This window comes from Macrobrachium nipponense, chromosome 33, assembly GCF_015104395.2.
Source record: "Macrobrachium nipponense isolate FS-2020 chromosome 33, ASM1510439v2, whole genome shotgun sequence".
NCBI lineage: Eukaryota > Metazoa > Arthropoda > Malacostraca > Decapoda > Palaemonidae > Macrobrachium > Macrobrachium nipponense.
In genome coordinates, this window is record NC_087219.1 from 34,700,379 (window position 1) to 34,720,990 (window position 20,612).

Consider the following 20,612-nt stretch of genomic DNA (forward strand, 5'->3'; position numbering starts at 1 on the left):
GAAATCACAGGATTCTATAGTTCGCCAGGAATAGAAGGGAAAATGTTTATTTATTATTTTATCATTTATAATTTTATCTTTATTATTTTTAATATTTTTACTTTCATTATTTTAATAACTAAGACAGGAAAAACTGGAATCGAATTAATGTAGAGAACATAATCAATCGTAATAATATAATAATAAATATTAAGTTTCCAGTCATCAACTTTTTAGGAAAAGAAAGAGTAAAGAGGAAATTACTTTATTGGCCGTTGAGCTCTTAACACGTTATTAACCACATATGATCTAATGATCTTTATAAATTCAAATGGTTTAGGAGTCAAGAATAAAACAGAATTTTAAACATTGCGTCTATAAAGAGTGAGGAAATATCTCATATCAAACACTGGTCTTCCCAAATCAATCCAGCTTTATGATGCCTTGTTCCAGTCTGCAAAGCCCTTGGTCCTACCAAATCAGGCCCCGCGCACTTAGAAAGTCCTCTAATAGCAAATCAAATGCCCATATATACAGAGTTCTCCATAGGCCAAGTGGGCATGAAAATATGGAGTTACCTGTCTTCCTCAATCGCCAAGAGCGAACAAAGGTGTTGGAACCAGCATGGGGGAACCCTACGAGCCTACGAATATCTAAATTTAATGCCCATATCTTTGGAGTTCTCCTCGATCCATCGGTCCATCTGTGCATCGAGCTCTGGAGTTGCCAAGTTCTTCCAGTCCCCGACGACCCCTTTGCGGAAGAAACTCCCTTCCATCCTGGTGAGGGGCCGTTCCTGGTCCCTCTTTCGCATGTTTTCGAAGCTGGTGGCTTCAACCACTCTGCGGACGAGGGGGAGGAAAAAGAGGCGTAGGTGAATGAATGGAATAAGGCAAATAAATGAAGTAGATGGATACATAAATGAAATACGATGATAGAATATCGTAATATGTTTGTGACGGAGGATGTTGGTGCGAAAAGTATAACTGACTGAGAAGCAGAACTTTAGGCGTGGAAAAATTAATATGGACAAATGAACAGGTAAGTAAATAAGATGAATAAATTCGAGGACGGAAAGTTCGATAAGAAATATTCCAAGAGATTAATAATAGATGTGAAAATTGAAAATTTGAAGTAAATAAGATGAATAAATTCGAGGACAGGAAGTTAGATAAGAAATATTCCAACAGATTAATAATAGATGTGAAATTTGAAGTAAATAAAATGAATAAATTCGAGGACGGGAAGTTAGATAAGAAATATTCCAACAGGTTAATAAATGTGAAATTTGAAGTAAATGAGATGAATAAATTCGAGGACGGGAAGTTAGATAAGAAATATTCCAACAGGTTAATAAATGTGAAATTTGAAGTAAATGAGATGAATAAATTCGAGGACGGGAAGTTAGATAAGAAATATTTCAACAGATTAATAATAGCTGTGAAATTTTATGTAAATAAGATGAGTAAATTCGAGGACAGGAAGCTAGATAAGAAGTATTCCAACAGATTAATAATAGATGTGAAATTTTAAGTAAATAAGATGAATAAATTCGAGGACGGGAAGTTAGATAAGAATTATTCCAACAGATCAATAATGGATATGAAAATTTCCAGAGTGCAGCAAAATAAAAATAACGAATACATTACTTTTTCAACTGGTCTTCCTTAAGATTCAAACCGAGGAACTCGTTCAGTTTTCCCAGCTCCGCTATGATGTCGGCCTTAAGGTCCTCGTAGAAAACAAAGTGGACGTTTGGATGGTCCCTCAACTTCCATGCTTGCTGCAGGTGACCCCAGTAGGGTGCGAAGGTCATGCTGTTTTTCATGAAAGACTCAGCAGTGGCAGGGAACCCTCCTTCGACCACTGTGTCCAGTTTCTGGCTCAAGAAGTAGTGGAGAGAGACGCACGCATCTTTGGGATTGCGAGCGACGTAGACCACCTGTAGGATTCGCAAGTGAGGCATCAATAGGTGTTTTTGATATTGCATGCAGGTTGCACTATATGCAGGGGATGTAAGGGAAGTATTGTATTAATTGGGGCATTTTGGAATTGTAAACTTAAGCCAAAATCCTGCGAGGTCATTCAGCGCTGAAAACAATGTTGAAACGAATTGTCAGGAGAGGGTGGAATTGAGGTAATATGATGGAATGAAGATAATTTGAACGGATGTACAGTAAAGGGCATGAAAGGGGTTGTAGTTAAGGGTCCCAGGGACACTGCAAAGAACTTGAGGTTATACCTATAGCTCTCTCTCTCTCTCTCGTCAATGGCACCATGTGGCTAGTAATTAAGCAGCATCTTTACCTTCCCAGAAAAAGTTAAGAATCGTTAAAACCCATGACACAACATGGAGATACAATATAAAGATGAGAGGCCGGTGGAGATACAACAACAACATAAGGAGCTGGTGGAGATACAACAACAAGATGAGAAGCCAGTGGAGATACACTAAGATGATGAGAAGCCGGTGGATATACAACAACAAGACAAGGGGCCGGTGGAGATGCAATATGAAGATGAAAGCCGGTGGAGATACAGCAAGATAAGAAGCCAGACGCACGATCATGGCTAATTTTACCTTAAATCAAATAAAAACTACTGGGGCTAGAGGGCTGCAATTTAGTATATTTGATGATTGGAGTGTTGATGATCAACACACCAATCTGCAGCCTTTTAGACTCAGTAGTTTTGAAGATCTAAGGGCGCAGAAAAAGCGCAGCGCGGACGGACGGACAAATAGCCAACTCAATAGCTTTCTTTTGCAGGAAACTAAAAGTAGACACTCTAGGGCAATGTTAGTCTCTATACCGGTCGGCGTATAACGAAAGCGATATAACGAGCGGCAGGAAATAGGTGGAGATATTCGCTCAACAATTTCGCAAATTTAAGACTTCGGGGATTTCATGGAAATTGCCTATTTCTCAGAACCTTCTTTCCCGCCGTGTGTGTCTTTCTCTCCTCTCTCTCTCTCGCTCCCTCCTCTCTCTCATCTCTCTCCTCTTCTCTCCTTCCTCTTTAACACAAAGATAATTATTATCGGGACATCCCATCTTTATTGTCATGAAATTGAATCAGAATGGCGTATCATGAAGAACATGTAAATAGTAGTTGGTGTCTATTTAGAACACACACACGCGTGCGCGCGCAATCATACCCCACACATTTTACATGTCATTGTGTTCGTGAAGATGAGATGAATATAAACTATGTAGTATGGTAAAGCGTTGAGGTATGGGTAGAATAGTGAGTACATTTATGCAGATAACTAATCAGGCACATAAATAACCCTGGTTGTTCTGACTGTTCGACAAATAGTGAGGCAGTTTGTATTAATTTATTTCAGTCTTCTTAGATGCCTCAATTGTATCCATTTATTTCAGGCATCCTAAATATCTCTTTTTAATAACTTCCCATACCATAATAAAAAGCCAAAAAAGTTCTCTTATCAGGATAAATACATGCATACATATAGGTATATAAAATTTTTATCACATAAGCCGGTGAGTTCATTATACATGCATTAAAGCTAAGCAAACTGTTCCCTTTTAATATCCAATTCCGCTCTACCATCGGGAATTCAATAATATTGTTGCATTTGAATGTTTAACCAAAGGGGAAAAGGGGCCATTTTTTATTGTGATAATAATTTCGTCTTCCTCGTCTTTGTGTGTGTTGTGTGTATAATATGATATAATAATAAGTATAATATTAGTATAATAGTAAGATATATAATATAAAAATATAGTAATTTTTTTTATACTAAAGATTTTTAAATTTCATATTATTCTTATAATATAATGAAATATATTAAAAGCAAGAAAAACGCTCATTTAGCCGCTAGTTTGATATTGGTTGCAGAAGAGAAGACCGGCCAGCTACTGAGAGAAGGGTAAGAGTTTGCCACTTGTGATATGTTTTGGATAGGGGGTGAATATAATAGTATGATTCATATATATTAAACGAATACCAAAGAAAAAAAGAAAAATTGATAAGCAGAAATCGAAAGCGCTTTTTTGTCTTAGAAAGAGATGTTGTTCCTTACGTAAAAGACGAAAATTTCGCTTTGGATTTCTGCCTTATCATTTTCCTTCCCTGTTGTATTCGCTTAATTTAAAGTGAAGTCACGCTGCAACCTACTGGTGATGTTTTTAAAGTATATATATATATATAAATATATATATACTAGTATATAGTATATAGTAGTATATATTGTTTTATAACAAAGTGTAATTATAATTATTCTTGAAGATGACAAGTGTGATTCGCGTTGAAATTCTTGGAACATGATCCTTTTAAGGGTTTTAACAAATTAGGGAAGTTAAGAAGAAAAGGTGAAAAAGGATCAGGTGACTGAACAAAAAAGGAAATCCGGCGGACGTTATCTCTTTTAACTAATCAACCATAGAATTTTTTACAAGCTTACGCCGCAACTTTCCTTTTGTTGATAACGACTTGAAATAAAACGGCTATAATCGAGTTTGGAAGATTTCAATCTCGTCTACCGGCCAAATTCTCAATCCTTGCATTATTATAGGTAATCCCAGGTCAATTTCCTGGAATCAGTCGCTCGAAAATAAGCTAATTGCTGGCCGAAGGAAGGTCAATTGCTTCGAAAAAATTGAAAATTGTTTCTCGAAAGTAACTAGTGCAAACTGAACTCGACCAGAGACAGATTGCTGGTTGGCATTCGAATAAGCCCTGTTTGTCATGTCTTGGCAATTACAGGATTGCGAAATTGAGGATCCTTGTAAATGAGGTTTAATTCCCGTTTGGGAAAGGACCGGGCGCGAAATCGAAAGTAATCCTAATCGGTGTTAAGAAGGCCGGTTAATTCAATTCTTGAAATCTACTCGAAATTTTTCGATTTAAATTTCTTCTTTAAACGGATTGTTTTTTTTTTTTTGCCATTTTTTTTTTTGTTTTTTGTTTTAACCGTGTTTTTTTTAAAGGACACATTTTTTTTAAATTCTCGATTTGTTTTTTTTTTTTTTATTTTTTTTTTTAATTAATAGGTCCTGAAATCCTTGGAAAGAAATCTCGAAAACCCTTTTGTTCGAGCAATCCTTATCTTTCGAGCGAATTGATCGTTCCATGTAATCATTTTGTTCGTAATCGAACTGCGAGGTTAAACTGATTTCGAGAAAGGGTAGTTCAAGGATACAGCAGGTTAAGAGGTCTTACTAAGACTTAATGTTTCATGACTGGAAGAAGGACTTTTTTGTGGTGGTTTTGTGGGTGGAAAAGGATATAATAAAGAAAATGAAACTCCAACTCCTTTTGTGGCCTAGGAAGCTTAGCCAATGGGAAAAATTAGAAGAAAAGAAGTTAAAATAAATGAATAATTTTGTAGGCGCAAAGGGCCGCCAAGCACTGGGACCTCATGAGGTGTCATTCAGCGCTTTGAAAACGGAAATGGACGGGTAAAAGGAGGTTTTGAAAAGTGATAACAGGAGGAGGAAAACCGATCGCCAGTTTGCACTATTGAATTAACCTGTTACTGTGACTAAGGATGGAAGGGCGAAGATGGAAGAAAGAGAATAAATGAAGGGAGGCAATATGGTAAAAAGGGAAATAAAAAGGGGTTTTGGAATGCTCGCAAAGAACCCTTAAGTGGGTTTGGTATGTGTCATGCCTACAGTGCACCGCGCAAACAATAGGACGAGGAAAAGAGGAGTAGGCGATCATCCTCAACGTGTCCGTGAGCGTGGCCTTTTCTTTTTCGATGCTCCTGCTTGCGGCGAGGAACGGCGATGAAAGGAAAAGCAAAATAAACCTAAAACCTTACAAAATTCCATGTAGAAAGGCCAAGCGCTGGTACCTATGAGGTCATTCAGCGCTGAAGGGGAGATCGAGAGTAGTTTAAAAAAGTTCGAAAGTGAAAGGTGAGGTAGATTTCAAAGCAGTTGCACTATGAAACAATTGTTAGGAGAGGATTCAGGAAAGTAGGTTAGAAGATGGCGAATATGAACGGAGGTACAGTATAAGGAATGAAAGGGGTTGCAGCTAAAGGCGGGGGAGAGGGAAGGGAGGTTAATATGTTGAGGGGGACAGAAAACAGCCGTAACATCAATGACGCATAGCATTATGCAATACCAGCGTCCAATTACAGAGTTCACGCATCGCAGCAAGCATATGTTATAAAGGGGAAAATATCACGATTCCAGACAATAAAAAGAAGTATGCAAAATATTTGTCGTTTTATTGTATAACGGAGCAGTTTATCTACAACAGACCTTTTTAATTGAATTAAGTAATTTTCAATTATATGTAAAAGCTTCCAGAAATAAATGCGACATAAAGATTCAATAGTTGTAAAATGAAAATGAAATATAATATACATTTAAAACAGGGTTGGTGATTTTCTGTATTCTTTTAAATCAAAAAGATTTAAAATCAGTGATTTATTTGATTTTCTTTTATTTATTTGGTATTTTTGATTTGTTAGATGTTTTTTCAATCCTTTTTATCCTCAAAATGTATTTTATGACAGAATTACTATTGATTTATCTTTTAGGTTTCCAGTTCTGGCCCCTAAAGTATGTACTTGCAATTTTTGTTTTTTTTTCGTATCAAAATAAATAGATGAAGCACAGTTATGCTTAAGTTTTTATTAACGTGCAACCCATATTTTTCAATGTTTCCTCAAAAAAAAAAGCAAAAAAAAAACGAATTTTTAAATAAAAAAAATCAATGATTTAATCACTTGATTACGTCAGTTTGATTTAATCATTGACAACCCTGATTTAAAGACGTTACCTGAATCTATGAACCATTAAGCAAAATAATTTGCAATTACAAAAATAAACTACAGATAGATGTCCAGCCCAAAAGGAAATAAAGAGAGCAAAAATAACTTTCCATAGTTTTAAGAAAATCAAAGAAAAAAAAAAGGAATTTGACCGCAGACGGAAGCACTGAGGAAGACCAAGAAACGGGTTGAAATTCTCTTACCACAAATTTCCAAAAGGTAAAACTCCTGTGAGAGAAGATTTAAATGACCTGTTTCTCAAACATTTCTTCATTCAAAGAAAGAATAAAATCTAGGCATGGATACAGAACTACTTTGAAAAGAAAATAACGTTGTAGATATATAAAAAAAATAAGTTCCGAGAGATTATTTAAATGACCTGCGTCTCGAACATTCTTTCCTTCCTCTACTTCCTCTACAAACAAAGCAAGAATAAAGTCGACACATGGAAACAGAACTACTTAGAAAAGAAAATAACTTTGCGTAATTAAAACAAGTCCTGAGACATTCTTTCAATGTTCTCAAACATTCTTTCAATATCTCTTCTTCCTCTTCATCCAAAGAGAGACTCAGGACGAGAAACGGAAACCGAACTCCTAATAAGAGGAGGTCATCAGGTATCATGGAAAAATTCGTGATAAGATAGCAATCTGGAATGGAATGGAATATAGAATTTAGGCCAAAGTCCAAGTGCTGGGACCAACGAGGTCATTCAGAGCTGAAATGAAAATTGACTGAACTTAGTTTTGAAAAGTAAACAATTGTTAGAAGGTGGAAAGCCAGATGGAAGGAAGAGAACATGAACGGAGGTACAGTTAAAGAAGTGAAAGATGCAGCAGCTTGGGGCCGAAGGGAGGTCACCCAAAGACCCTTGAATAATGCCTACAGTGCACCTCGAAAGGTCACGAAGACCCTTGAATAATGCCTACAGTGCACCACGAAAGGTGCACAGACGGCTCTGTCTCCCTACTGGGAATAGCAATTTGCGGTGAAGAGAGATATTCTCCTCACACTCACACCGAGATGGATTTTAGCACTTGGCATTTATTCAAACTCCTGACAGCTAACCTGACAGCTAACCTCTTTTCCCTACTCTATTTTTAGAGCCGATCTTATCGCCACATATGTTGGAAACACATCTGAATGGATATCCCGATATTAACCAGTCAGAGAGTCGTCATCACACAAACAAATGTATACATACATGCATTAAATATAAATTAATATATATATATATATATATATATATATATATATATATATATATATATATATATATATATATATATACGTATATATATGAGCTTCAGAAGGTGTCCATAATACAATGAGTAAAAGGGATCAAGTTTATTACCAACGAAACGTTTCGCACATGAAACCTCTGTGCATCATCAGTCTGTGAAAGAGCAAAGAGACACATAAATAACATTCAATGATAAAACAATAAAGGAACTCATAAATATTAAAATAGTCTTAAAAATTAAAAGGAACAAAGTAAAAACACAAACAACAGGTAAAGAGAGAGAGAGATTAACCCAAACACCAACCGTCCATAATGTAGAGAGAAGATGGAATGACCAAAAATCAGTTGACGGTGACGACGTCAACTATGCCAGGCATAGAGTTGCTGAGGAGGTATTGCTATTGAGTGAAGGAACAAGTTTCTTAATGTATAACGACTCGAGGGTAGTTAGATAGTCAGGATTTTTTACATAATCTATTATTGTGAATTGTTCTTTTTGGATTTCAATTTTGCAATTAGAAGCGTGGTTCCTGATATTGGAGGATTCAGGCTGTTTTTGTCTCTGACCAGTACGGAAGCTGAAACCCAGATGGCTACAATATCTGACCCTCATTAGCCTCCGAGCCGATCCAACGTAAGAGACCGGACATCCAAGGCAAATAAATTTAAATATTACGTTGGATCTCATGAAGGGCTGAAGGCGGTCCTTAAAGTTAAAGAAGAGCCAATTGTTCATGGATTAATTTATATAAGTTTGACTCTGAGACAAGGAATCTCTTGTTCAATGATTCGTGTGAAATTGGACGAGAATTTGAAGTCAGGCATATATGGGATAGTTGCATAAAAGAGTTTCTTAGGAACATCAAAATTAGGTAATGGTGGCTGAAAGAATTTGGTAAGTATCTGATTGATTATTCTTAGAACTATTTCTTGTGGGAAAGAATTGGACTTGAAAAAGCTTAACAAGAACGTGATCTCATCATGGAAACTGTTCCAAGAAGATGAATATTTCAGGGCTCTGTTAACTAATGTGTGGATTGTATTAAGTTTAAAAGATGGCTGACATGAGCTATTACCATCGCTACCTCAAGAAAACTGGAAAAGACAACCCTTCCACTGGAAGAGGCCGAAGCAGATCTTGACTTTCTTCAATATTGCCAGCTTAATGATACTACTCCTAAATTCGTCCGATTCAGACTGTACAAGTCAACCCTCTACAACACCGAGTTCTATAAGGATGCACTCAAGACCTTACTCAAGAACGAAATTGATTGTAAAATTCGCATTATTGAACAATTAACTGTTATCACTGACCAATTGAAGAATTTAGTATACAATGATCTATCCATGTTGGACCGCGTACCTTACCAAAGGATGTTCTGTAAATTCATTAATAGCTATATTTCTGATGTGTTCATGAGACACCCAAGAAAATTTCTGAATCTCGGTGTGGTTATTCCTAATTTCCAGTCCAGGAATCAATGTATTTTTAACTTTTCCGATTATATTTTATCAAAGAGAGAAGAATTTTTATTGTCATTTGGCCTGGACTTCTGCTTGCCATCCTTTAGACCCAACTATGCCAGGTTTTTTCTACCTTTTGAAATTATGTTCCAAAGACTGATCAAACTTGAATTCAATCAAAATATTGGTAAGCTTCAACAGAAAATTTCTAACTTGGCCCTTTAAAACCTATCTCAATTTGAAAACTAATTGGACTTCTTTTTTTAGACCTGCGGATTTGAAAATTCTCTTGAGGTTGAAGGAGCGAGAAGACATAATTATTTGTAAACCAGATAAAGGCAAAGGGGCGGTTGTTATGAATAAGAACGACTATGTACAAAAAATGGAAAATATTTTGTCTGACAGTGCCAAGTTTATGTCCCTGGTGAACCTACTTTTTTTAGATGTTTATAAAAGAAGATAAAATTAATAGATTCTTGAGGAAAATGAAAATATTATAAATGAAACAAACTATCAACAGCTTTTTGTTACCAGTTCCTCGTTCAGCATACTCTATGGACAACAGAAAATTCATAAACATGATCTACCTTTAAGACCAATTATGGCTGCTTACAACAATCCTGCCTTCTCCATCTCTAAAGTTTTGGCTGGACTTATCTCTGAACACAGCAGTAGTGAGTTTACTTTGAAAAATGGGCTTGAATTTCAACAATTAATCACTAGACAAGATGGAGACTATTATATGGTCAGTTTTGATGTGGAATCCCTCTTCACAAACGTTCCACTTAATGAGCCTATTAATATTATACTGAATAAGATTTTTACTAATGATGACAATCTTTCATGGTTTTAACCGAACTATTTTTAAACAGTTACTCGATCTTGCTGTACAAGACTCGATGTTCATATTTAATAAGCGACTCTATTCGCAGGTCGATGGAGTTGCCATGGGATCTCCTCTAGGCCCCATTTTTGCCAATTTTTTTTATGTCTGACTTAGAATCCAAATTTTTAAACCAGTGTGATCTCAACTTCAAACCCTCGCTTTACCGTAAATAAGTTGACGATACCTTTGCGTTCTTTCAACACCCTTGGCAGTGTTCTTTGTTTTTAGATTTTATTAACAATGCTCACCCAAATATTAATTTTACAATGGAAGCTGAAAATGAGGGGATTTTACCTTACCTGGATTTGAAAATTACGAAATCCAATTCTGAATTTGCCACGTCCGTTTACAGAAAACGTACCTTTACAGGACTAACTAATAATTTTATAGCTCATGTCAGCGATCTTTTAAACTTAACACAATCCACACATTAGTTAACAGAGCCCTGAAATATTCATCTTGGAAAATTTTTCATGATGAGATCACGTTCTTGTTAAGCTTTTTCAAGTTCAATTCTCTCCCACAAGAAATAGTTCTAAGAATAATCACTCAGATACTTACCAAATTCTTTCAGCCACCATTGCCTAATTTTGATGTTCCTAAGAAACTCTTATGCAACTATCAAATATATGCCTGACTTCAAATTCTCGTCCAAACTCACACGAATCATTGAACAAGAGATTCCTTGGCTCAGAGTGAAGTGAAACTTGACTGATGAAACAGAGAAAAAAATATCAGAAGAAATCTTTATTTGACAGCAACACCAATCGACCAGCCACCACGTGTCAACATAGGATATGCAAAGACGGAAAAATAGGCTTTTTTAATTGGCCGCTAAGTTCTAAAAGTAGTTGTTTTTTGATAAAATTAATTGAAATTAGATTTAAAATAAGGAGTTCCACTACACTTCCAGGTATGGCTGGAAGTCTTATTTACAGGCACATGAACCTGAAAAATCCCCAGTAATCAATTTATTAGCAGCAGTCTTCTTCTTTCCCACAGTTATCCCTACACTAAGGGGTCGGTTGCCTGATGTGCCTTTCCTTACAATATAAAGGCATGGTTTATTATTTGGCAAAGGAGTTTTTACGACCGCATGCCCTTGCTGTCATCAACCACAGTTATTGGCGGTGGGCCTAGCCTTTTACTAAACAGTAAGACTGCAAGGCAGCAGTTTCCACGGTTATTGGAGGTGGGCCTCGCCTTTGACTAAAAAGTCCACCTGCAAGGCAGCATTTTCCACAGTTATTGGCGGTAAGCCTCGCCTTTTACTAAAAATTATGACTGCAAGGCAGCAGTTTCCACAGTTATTAGCGGTTCTGAATGTAGAACAAAGAAATACCGAGTTCGATAAAGCAACTGGATCGCTAATGGAGACTATATTCACAGCTACATAGAAACTACTTCTCCCCTTTGAACACAAGTTGCAGTCGACTCAATTATAAATACGAATATATATTATATAATTATATATATATATATATATATATATGTATATATATATATTATTATATATATATACATATGTATATATACATATAATACACACACACACACACACACACACACATATATATATATATATATATATATATATATATATATATACATATCATATATAAATATTATATATATATATATATATATATATATATATATATATATATCAAGCTACAAACATATCCTTTAATATCTAATTCGCTCTGCTTCGGAATTAATATATTTTCATATATGTTTAACCGAAGGGGAATTTTTTAGGCTGACGGGCACGAACCATCGACAAATCCAAGAAGACAGTGAAGCCTTAGCCCACCACGCCACGCCACCGCAAGAGGTAGTGTGATATGACTTTTATATATATATATATATATATATATATATATATTATGTATATATATATATATATATATATATATATTGTATTTATATATATATATATATATATATATATATATATATATATATATATTTTGTATATATAGATATATATATATATATATTATAATATATATATATATATATACTATGTCATATGTATAAATGCATATATTAATCTATATAATATATATATATATATATATGATGTATTATTATATATATATATATATATATAGCTATATGTATATGATATATATATATATTATGCTATATATATATGCATATATATGTTAATCTCAGCTTATTCCGGTTAGAGACAGAGGCGTTAGTGATAATCGCTTGGCTCCTATATGAATGCTGAAATGAAAAACAGCCAGAAATGGTGACCATGCGACATGAAGTTGACGACACCTCAGAGATCACATGATTGGTTCATGCGCCACCCGTCGCTAAGGCACTCCGCAAGGCATGTCCGTGTGTATGTGTTCATAGCGTGTGGTGTATGGGCCTTAATGATAAGTGATGCAAAGAAGGGAGGACACTCTTTGATTGCTTGTGTCGTGGTACAGAACACTTGAAGGAGGTTCGAGGACACCCATCGCAAGGTAGAGTAATACGAGACTTTGGTCGCGTCATGAATTTCAACAGTTGTTTAGTTTGTGGACGGTGTTTTTTCACAGCCGGTGCAAATCTTTATTGAAGTGGTGAATAATTATTTAAGCGCCAAAGGGATCACAGATGATATAGAGGCATTCACAGAGGTGAAAGCTTTGTTAGATTTCAATATGGATGATCTTTCATTTCGTTGTCAGAGCTTTCAATATGCAAAATGCCGGTCATAGACTGAGTTGCAAGCATTTTTAAGAGCTGCTTATGGCTCAAAAGAACATGGGGATATGGTGAGAGATCTAAGAGGGTTATATAAAATACGGAAAGACACAACTAGCCTCATCAAACATAGCTCAAAGCTTTTTGACTCAGCGGGAGAATGGATAAAAAATTGAAAACCTCTAAGGGAGTTAAAGGGGGTAGTGTCTCACTTGACAATTTACATAAACTGATCCATTTTGCAATGTTGTTACAAGACGTACCGGACGCAATACTGGATAGTTTTGATGAAAAGATTGAACCTACATCAGACGAAGAATTAATTTATGCCCAAATTCAGAAACATATGTCGAAATGTCCCACTGTAGATAGTACATTTTTTAATGGGACCAGTCCGAGAAATACGGTGCAAAGAGACACAGAATTTTCTTCTCCCCATTTGTGTGCAAATGTAGAATATAATAGAAGATCGATCGATCAATGGCAACAGCAGTTGTGTTGCTACAATTGTAATAAACCAGGACACCCAAAGAAAGTGTGTAGAGTCAAATATTGTGGAATGTGTAAGAGTGTGGATCACTATTGGCAATCTTGTCCGTCTCAGATACGGAAAGATGCGAGACCTACACCTCAAAGTTCTGGGAGTTATAATACGAGAACTTCCCAGGCAGGTCACTTAAGAGGGCAAAGGGATCGGCTAAATTTTTGGAGAGCCGATCAACAAAAAGGGTACTGATGATTTGTACGTGCCATTGTGGTCTCGTGGGGGACGCCCCAGAGCCCAGGCCTATAGTTTATGGAACAGTGGAGGATGTTGATATCCTAGTATTTATTACTGGTTTGAGTATCAACCTGATGGATCATAATTTGTATCAATCCATGTTCTCCCATTACCCTTTGAAATCCTCAACGGAGACGGTGTGTGATGTGCAAGCTCATAGATTAAACACCCTGGGTTGTGTTCGAATACGGTTTACTCTGGGTGATAGTGTTAATAGAACCATTTTTGGTTATAAAAGAGGTTGCGTTGGGCAACAGACTTTTGTTGGGTCATCCTGCATGTAGGAGACACAAGATTTTGATCCATGCGGGTGTTAATGGTATAACGGTTGGAATACCTGGTGTTTTTCTTCCTTATGAGGATGTGATTAGAACTGAGGATATATGGATTATTGAAAAAGAGGGTGTGTTTGGCGGTGCTAATGGTGATAATAATGGGGATATGGGGAGTGGTAATATCAAAACCCACACTGATGATATGGGGAATAACTGCGGTGATGTTAAGCGAAATATTGGAGGCCACGGTGGTAACAATTTTGGTGAATGTGACAATGGCATTATAGGTGGTGATACTGATACTAATATTGATATTATTACTGATACTAACAATGGGGTGGATGTAATGAGAACCATGGGTGGTGATATTTATGAAATCGTGGAACGGGGAGGTACTAACCACAAATATGTGTCTTATCAGAGGATGTTGTTTTAATGCCAGGTTCAAAGACTATGGTAAAAGTCAAGTTGGGGGAAGTGAGAAAAATGGCGGATGTGTGTCATTGAGGGCAGTGAGAAACTAAGAGGGATTATTAGCACAGCATCAGTGAACAGTGTATCAAACACTGGTGTTACATGGATAGAATTACTGAACTGTAATGATACAGTTAGGAAATACCAAAGGAATACATATGTGGTAGATCCCCAAGATTGGAGTAATGTCAGAGGTTCAGTGGCTATTGTAGAGGGGGAAATTTGAGTTTTCAGAGGCAGAAATGCAATCAAGGAAGCGAATATTTAGAGAACATTTAGCTAATGGGGATTATAGTGAGCCTGTTGAGCTCTTGGCAGAATTTGGGGATACGGTAGCCTTACAAGGTGATAAACTGGGATTGACTAATGTGTTAGAACATAAGGTAAACTTAGAGAATGGCACAAAACCTATTTATATTCCTGCATACCGCATACCTTTCAAAATCAGAGAACAGGTAGAGAAAGAGGTCAATAAATGGGAAGAGGAATGAATCATTAGGCCTAGTGTGTCTCCATACAACTTTCCTCTGTTAGCAGTGCCTAAGAAGGACGGTTCTGTCCGTGTATGCATCGATTTTAGACGTTTAAATGTAAAAACAATCCCTGACCGTTATCCAGTATCATGCATACCAGATCTTTTTGTAGAAATCGGGGGACATAATATTTATAGCTCAATTGATTTAGCTCAGGGTTTTCTGCAGGTCCCTCTTAGTGAGAGTAGTAAGGAATATGCGGCTTTTTCAGTGCCCAAGGGACACTGTGAATGTACGCGGATGCCGTTCAGTTTATCGGGCAGTCCGATGACTTTTACCAGGTTGGTGAACACAGTTTTGCACGGGTTATTGGGTAAAAATGTTTTTATATATATGGATGACATATTAGTCGCAACAGGCACAATCGTGCAATACCTAGAAGTGCTCAAGGAAGTACTTTGGAGGGTTAGATAAGCAGGGTTGCAAATTAAGCTAGCTAAGTGTTCATTCTTGAAAAAGGAAGGGGTTAGAGTAAACGACGATAAAGTCAAAGCAATAGCGAATTTTTGCACCTCGAGATCAAAGAAAGAAATTAAGTCATTCCTAGGTATCGCCGGTTTCTTTCGTAGGTTTGTGAAAGGGTTTTATACGGGAAGATATTAAATTTCAATGGGGGAAACCCCAGTCGGAGAGTTTTCAAAAACTTACGGACGCGTCAATGAATCCCCAGTTCTGAAATTTCCAGATTTCAGCAAACCATTCACATTAGTGACTGATGCCAGTCCGGAGGGTATAGGTGCTTGCCTTATGCAAAAGTTTGATGGGAAATTCAATCCCATAGCGTTTCATAACAGGAAGTCTAGGACAAAGGGCAGCAGTGAGAGATCAATGGCTGCCATAGATAAAGAAGCCTTTGCAATAGTATCAAGTTTGGTTCATTTTAAAATGCTACTGATGGGGAATAAAGTAGGAGTCCTTACAGACCACAAGTCATTATTGGATCTTTTTAATAAGCCCGATTTGTCACCTAAAAGAGCTCGATGGTTTCTAACTATCAGAGATTTCGATGCAAAGCTCAAATATATAGAAGGCAAATTAAATGTAGTAGCGGACGCCCTTAGTAGAAGTTTTATGACATGGGAGAATTTCAAGTTGCGCTAGTCACTAGTGATTCTATACAATGGGATATGGGTCTCATAGAGCAAAGGTAGGATGAAGACGAAATTTTGGAAGACGCAAAAACGTTTCTTAGAGGGGAATTAGTCAGGAAATGTTATAAGTTACCTTTTTCAGGTGTAGAGTTAGAAGGTAATCTATTGGTCAGGAAAATTAAATATAAATTGAGAACTAGTGAAAGTAAAGGAGACAAGACACAGATCGTGATTCCGAAAGTCCTAATTCCAGTGGTTTTGGATATAGTACATTGCAGGTTCGGTAGTCCACACTTGGGGATAGAGAAAACGTATAATGAGGTGCGTGCTAAATATATTTGGAAAAACTTGGGGAAAGATGTGGAAAATTTTGTGAAAAACTGTACAGTATGCAATGCATGCAAACCTGCAAGGATAACTTTATGCAAATTAGGGTCATATCCGATGATATCCTAGGAAATTTTTGTGAATCTAGATATGGGAATAAGTACTTGTTAGTAATAATAGATGAACTTACGAGGATAGTAGAAATTTTTGCACTTAAGCATAAAACAGCTGAAGAAGTAGCTATAGCATTTTTCAATGGTATCATTTGCAGATATGGCTCACCTGAGGTTCTATTGACCGACAATGGCAGAGAATTTGTGAACAAAACTTTAGAATGTTTAGCGGAAGTCATGGGGATACAGAAAGTAACAATTATTCCATACAGACCTGAAGCTAATGGATTGTGTGAACGAGCGAACAGGAAAGTGCTTGAAGCTCTCAGGAAGACTGTAGGTGTTAATGGTAAGAATTGGGACAGATATATTGATATTGTTAGACATAGTATTAACACTATGGTTAGTGATTCCATTAAAATGTCTCCATTTGAAGCTTTGTTTGGTTGCCCAGCACGAGGCACATTTGATCTGTTAACTATATCTCATCATGGGGAGGATACGATCGAATCATTTATATCTACAGCGATAGAGAGAGACATGCTTGTCTCAGCCGTAATCTCGAAGCCACGACTCGAGAGATGGTAGAGAGAAGTAATAGTAAAACATCTGATCCCAAGATCAATGTCGGAGACAAGAAGGTATTTTTAAAAATCAACGTGAGAAACGAGCTGAACTACAAATTGGGTCCGAAATTTGAGGGTCCTTTTAGAGTCATTGAGGAAAAGATTGGAAATAGATTTGTAGTCTTAGAGGAAAAAACAGGTCAGTCGAAATTAACACATATATCAAAACTGAAAAGAGTTGGTTGTGGTAACTAATGTAATGTCACGCAGTTGATTTTTTTTGTCTGGTTTTTGCAAATTGATGGGTACATGTGTTTAATGTTTTTTTTTCTCTTTCATTTCTTCTGCTATTTTTCTTATGCGCAAACTGCAGCGTTTTGGCGTAAGATTCAGAGGTAAATATTTTACGTGGAAAGTTGGTTTGAAAATATGGCGAATTTCTGTTAAGCTGAGAAATGTGATGATAAACACGTGGTAGTTCCTGTATGTATGGGGTTTTGGGGCTGAGTTTTTTTTTTTTTTGTGTGGCTATAATCTTTGACGGTGGTTTTTCTTGTGATTATATTTTTTTGGCGGTGATCTGAGCTTTTACTAGCCAAGAGAGGGTTATTGGGGTTTTATGGGTTTCAGTGAAAAGGTTGTATTTTATTTCACCAGTGGTTATATTTGGTGCTATATAATGGGTGGATTGTGGTATATAATGGGTGGTTTTCTGTGGTTTATATCCCAACGAGGTAGTTATGTGGTTTTATATACTTGTGGTAGTATCATGGGTGAGTTATGTTTTCAAGGACAATTTTTGGGTACCTTTGGTGGTATCCTAGGGATAATATGTTGAAATGTGGTTATATAGTGTTAGTATAGAATTCTTGGGGCTATTTGGAGAATAATGATTTCTGAGGTTGCAAGTCTGACTAGACAAATCTATAGTGCGATTCGAGCACATGAGGTCTTCATTCACAGGTGGATTTTTGCTGATAATGCTGTGATGAGTCCGGTTGCTGATTTTTTCCTTTCGGAGTTGATTACTCGGAGATTTGCACTGTTTTCAGAGATGTTGATTATGACTTTCCATGGAGATGTATGTAAGGGGTCAATTCCGGTCGATGAGATATGTTGCGATAGCAAATTCCTTAACGATTCATATTGCATTTATGGGGGAAAGCGTTGGATTATATATATGTTGTTTTTTCTCTGTGTACGTTTTGTAATGGGGAAAGTTCAATTATTATTATTTTTTTCTTTTCCTACGAAAGATGTTCGTAATCAGGGTCAAGCTTTACATAGCATTTCTATTTTAGACAGGAGGTATAATTTATCGGGGTATATGAGTTAGATAGAAGGGGTGTTCGGCATTATATTTCATGAAGGTTAATTATATAAACAGTACAAAGGTTTTGCTGTTAGACATTATGTATTTTTTTTTTTATAGTATGTTTGTCAGATATAGGGTTACTTGTGAGGATTCAGTGGGTAAAGATCATCTTTTGCTTAGTGAGGAGTTTTAAATACTGTTAGGAGAAAAAGTTATTTTCCACTGCGGGAATTAATTAGGTTTTTTTTTTTTTTTTTTTTCAAACTGAAGGATGCAACGATCTTTAACTTACGCGTTTTGCTGAAAATTTTGAGCCGATTTTTAAAATAACGGTATTTTGAGGTTTCAATCAAAAGTACAATGAAAATTGTATAGCAGTCGAAATATCTTAGAGACATGTTCTTCTCTCCATGGCAAATAGTCTGTTGAAGTTAAATTAGCAAAATAGATACAGGAGGCTTCCAATAGCTACCTCCTCAATAAATCTCTCTCTCTCTCTCTCTCTCTCTCTCTCTCTCTCTCTCTCTCTCTCTCCTATATATATATATATATATATATATATATATATATATATATATATATATATATATATATATTACGCACACACACACACACACACACATATATATATATATAAAATGTGTGTGCGTATGTATGTATTCATATATAAGTGTGTATATATATATATATATTATTATATATAATATATATATATATATTGTTTGATTAAAAGCAAGCAATGCTATTTATTATTAACGTTTTGTTCATTAAATCTTTTTTTTATCATTTCTGTTGTTATGCCTCGTCGGCATTCTGTATCAAAACGAATATGAGGAAAAGAAGAAAGAAAAAAAACTAGTATTAATAAGTAGGCAATATCCAATTTCCGAATTTTACTAAAATTCTGAAAATGTTGGTCGAACAGCCTCTCATATATTAGCTTCATTACAGTTCTAGTTATAAGTTAACCATGAAGGCAAAATTTCTCTCGGCATTATAATATTTTTTTATCTTTCTGGAAATGACATGACATTTGTAGTGTTTTTTTTGTTTAATGTAGAGCTAGACTTTAGAGGGAAGTTCGTCATATTGCCATGTAATCGTTCAGATGTATTTTCCATTAAGATTAAAATGTTCAAAGGAATAGAGTTTCCCTTGGGGAGGTTGGTCGCGTCATGAATTTCAACAGTTGTTTAGTTTGTTTTGAAAAAATAATCTGCTATGCTACGACTTTTTAATATAGAATTTCTTAATACTGATATTATTTACTAAAATAGTACGAGGCCCTTTTGGGATGTTATCGCTGTATCTAGTTACATAGCCTCCTGCATATATGTGTATATATATATATATATATATATATATATATATATATATATATATATATATATATATATATATATATGTGTGTGTGTGTGTGTGTGTGTGTATATATATATATATATATATATATATATATATATATATATATATATATATATATATATATATATATATATATATATTCGTATTTATAATTGGGTCGACTGAAACTTGTGTTCAAAGGAGAGAAGTAGTTTCTATGCAGCTGTGAATAAAGTCTCCATTAGCGATCCAGTTGCTTTATGGAACTCGGCATTTCATTTGTTCTACATTGGCCTCTAACTAGGAATTTTCAAAAAGGTTGGTTTCCCATACTTTGCCAGTCGTGCTTACACGTGGAATCTGGTTGAATTGTGTTGTAGTTAGGTAATATTGTCATGTAACCTGTTTTCCTCCCGTAGTGTTCCGATAGTTGTTAGAATATTCTACTTTTATATAATTAAATTGCTTGTTTTTTTTTTTTTTTGGTTACTTGTGTCCAGGTTAACATGATCAATGTTTTATCTTGCACAAATGAAAAATTTGATCTCTATCCTATTTAAAGACTCTCAGGTTTGTATGTTAGGAAAACTAAAAATACTTTTAAAATTTTACTATCATATGCCTATTGATTTTGAGACCATTCACTAACTGTAACCACCACTTGAAATTTGTTTATTTTACAAGGATACCTCCTCCTCCTCCTCCCCCTCCTCCTCCCTCCTCCTCCTCCTCCTCCTCCCCTCCACCTCATCCTCAACCATTCC

General features: G+C 35.8%; 1 protein-coding gene across 5 annotated transcripts in view; it reads right to left on the minus strand.

The window, feature by feature from the left end:
• Positions 1-228: 228 nt before the first annotated feature.
• Positions 229-20,612, minus strand: part of LOC135203090 (sulfotransferase 1E1-like) — a 51,873-nt gene continuing 31,489 nt past the window's right edge. For all 5 annotated transcript variants that reach the window (XM_064232713.1, XM_064232712.1, XM_064232708.1 and 2 more), the window contains 2 exons: positions 1,629-1,921; positions 229-821 (listed from right to left, as the gene is read on the minus strand). In XM_064232713.1, the coding sequence (XP_064088783.1) occupies positions 623-821; positions 1,629-1,921 (492 nt within the window). In that variant the 3' untranslated portion in view covers positions 229-622. The remainder of the gene's footprint in view (positions 822-1,628; positions 1,922-20,612) is intronic.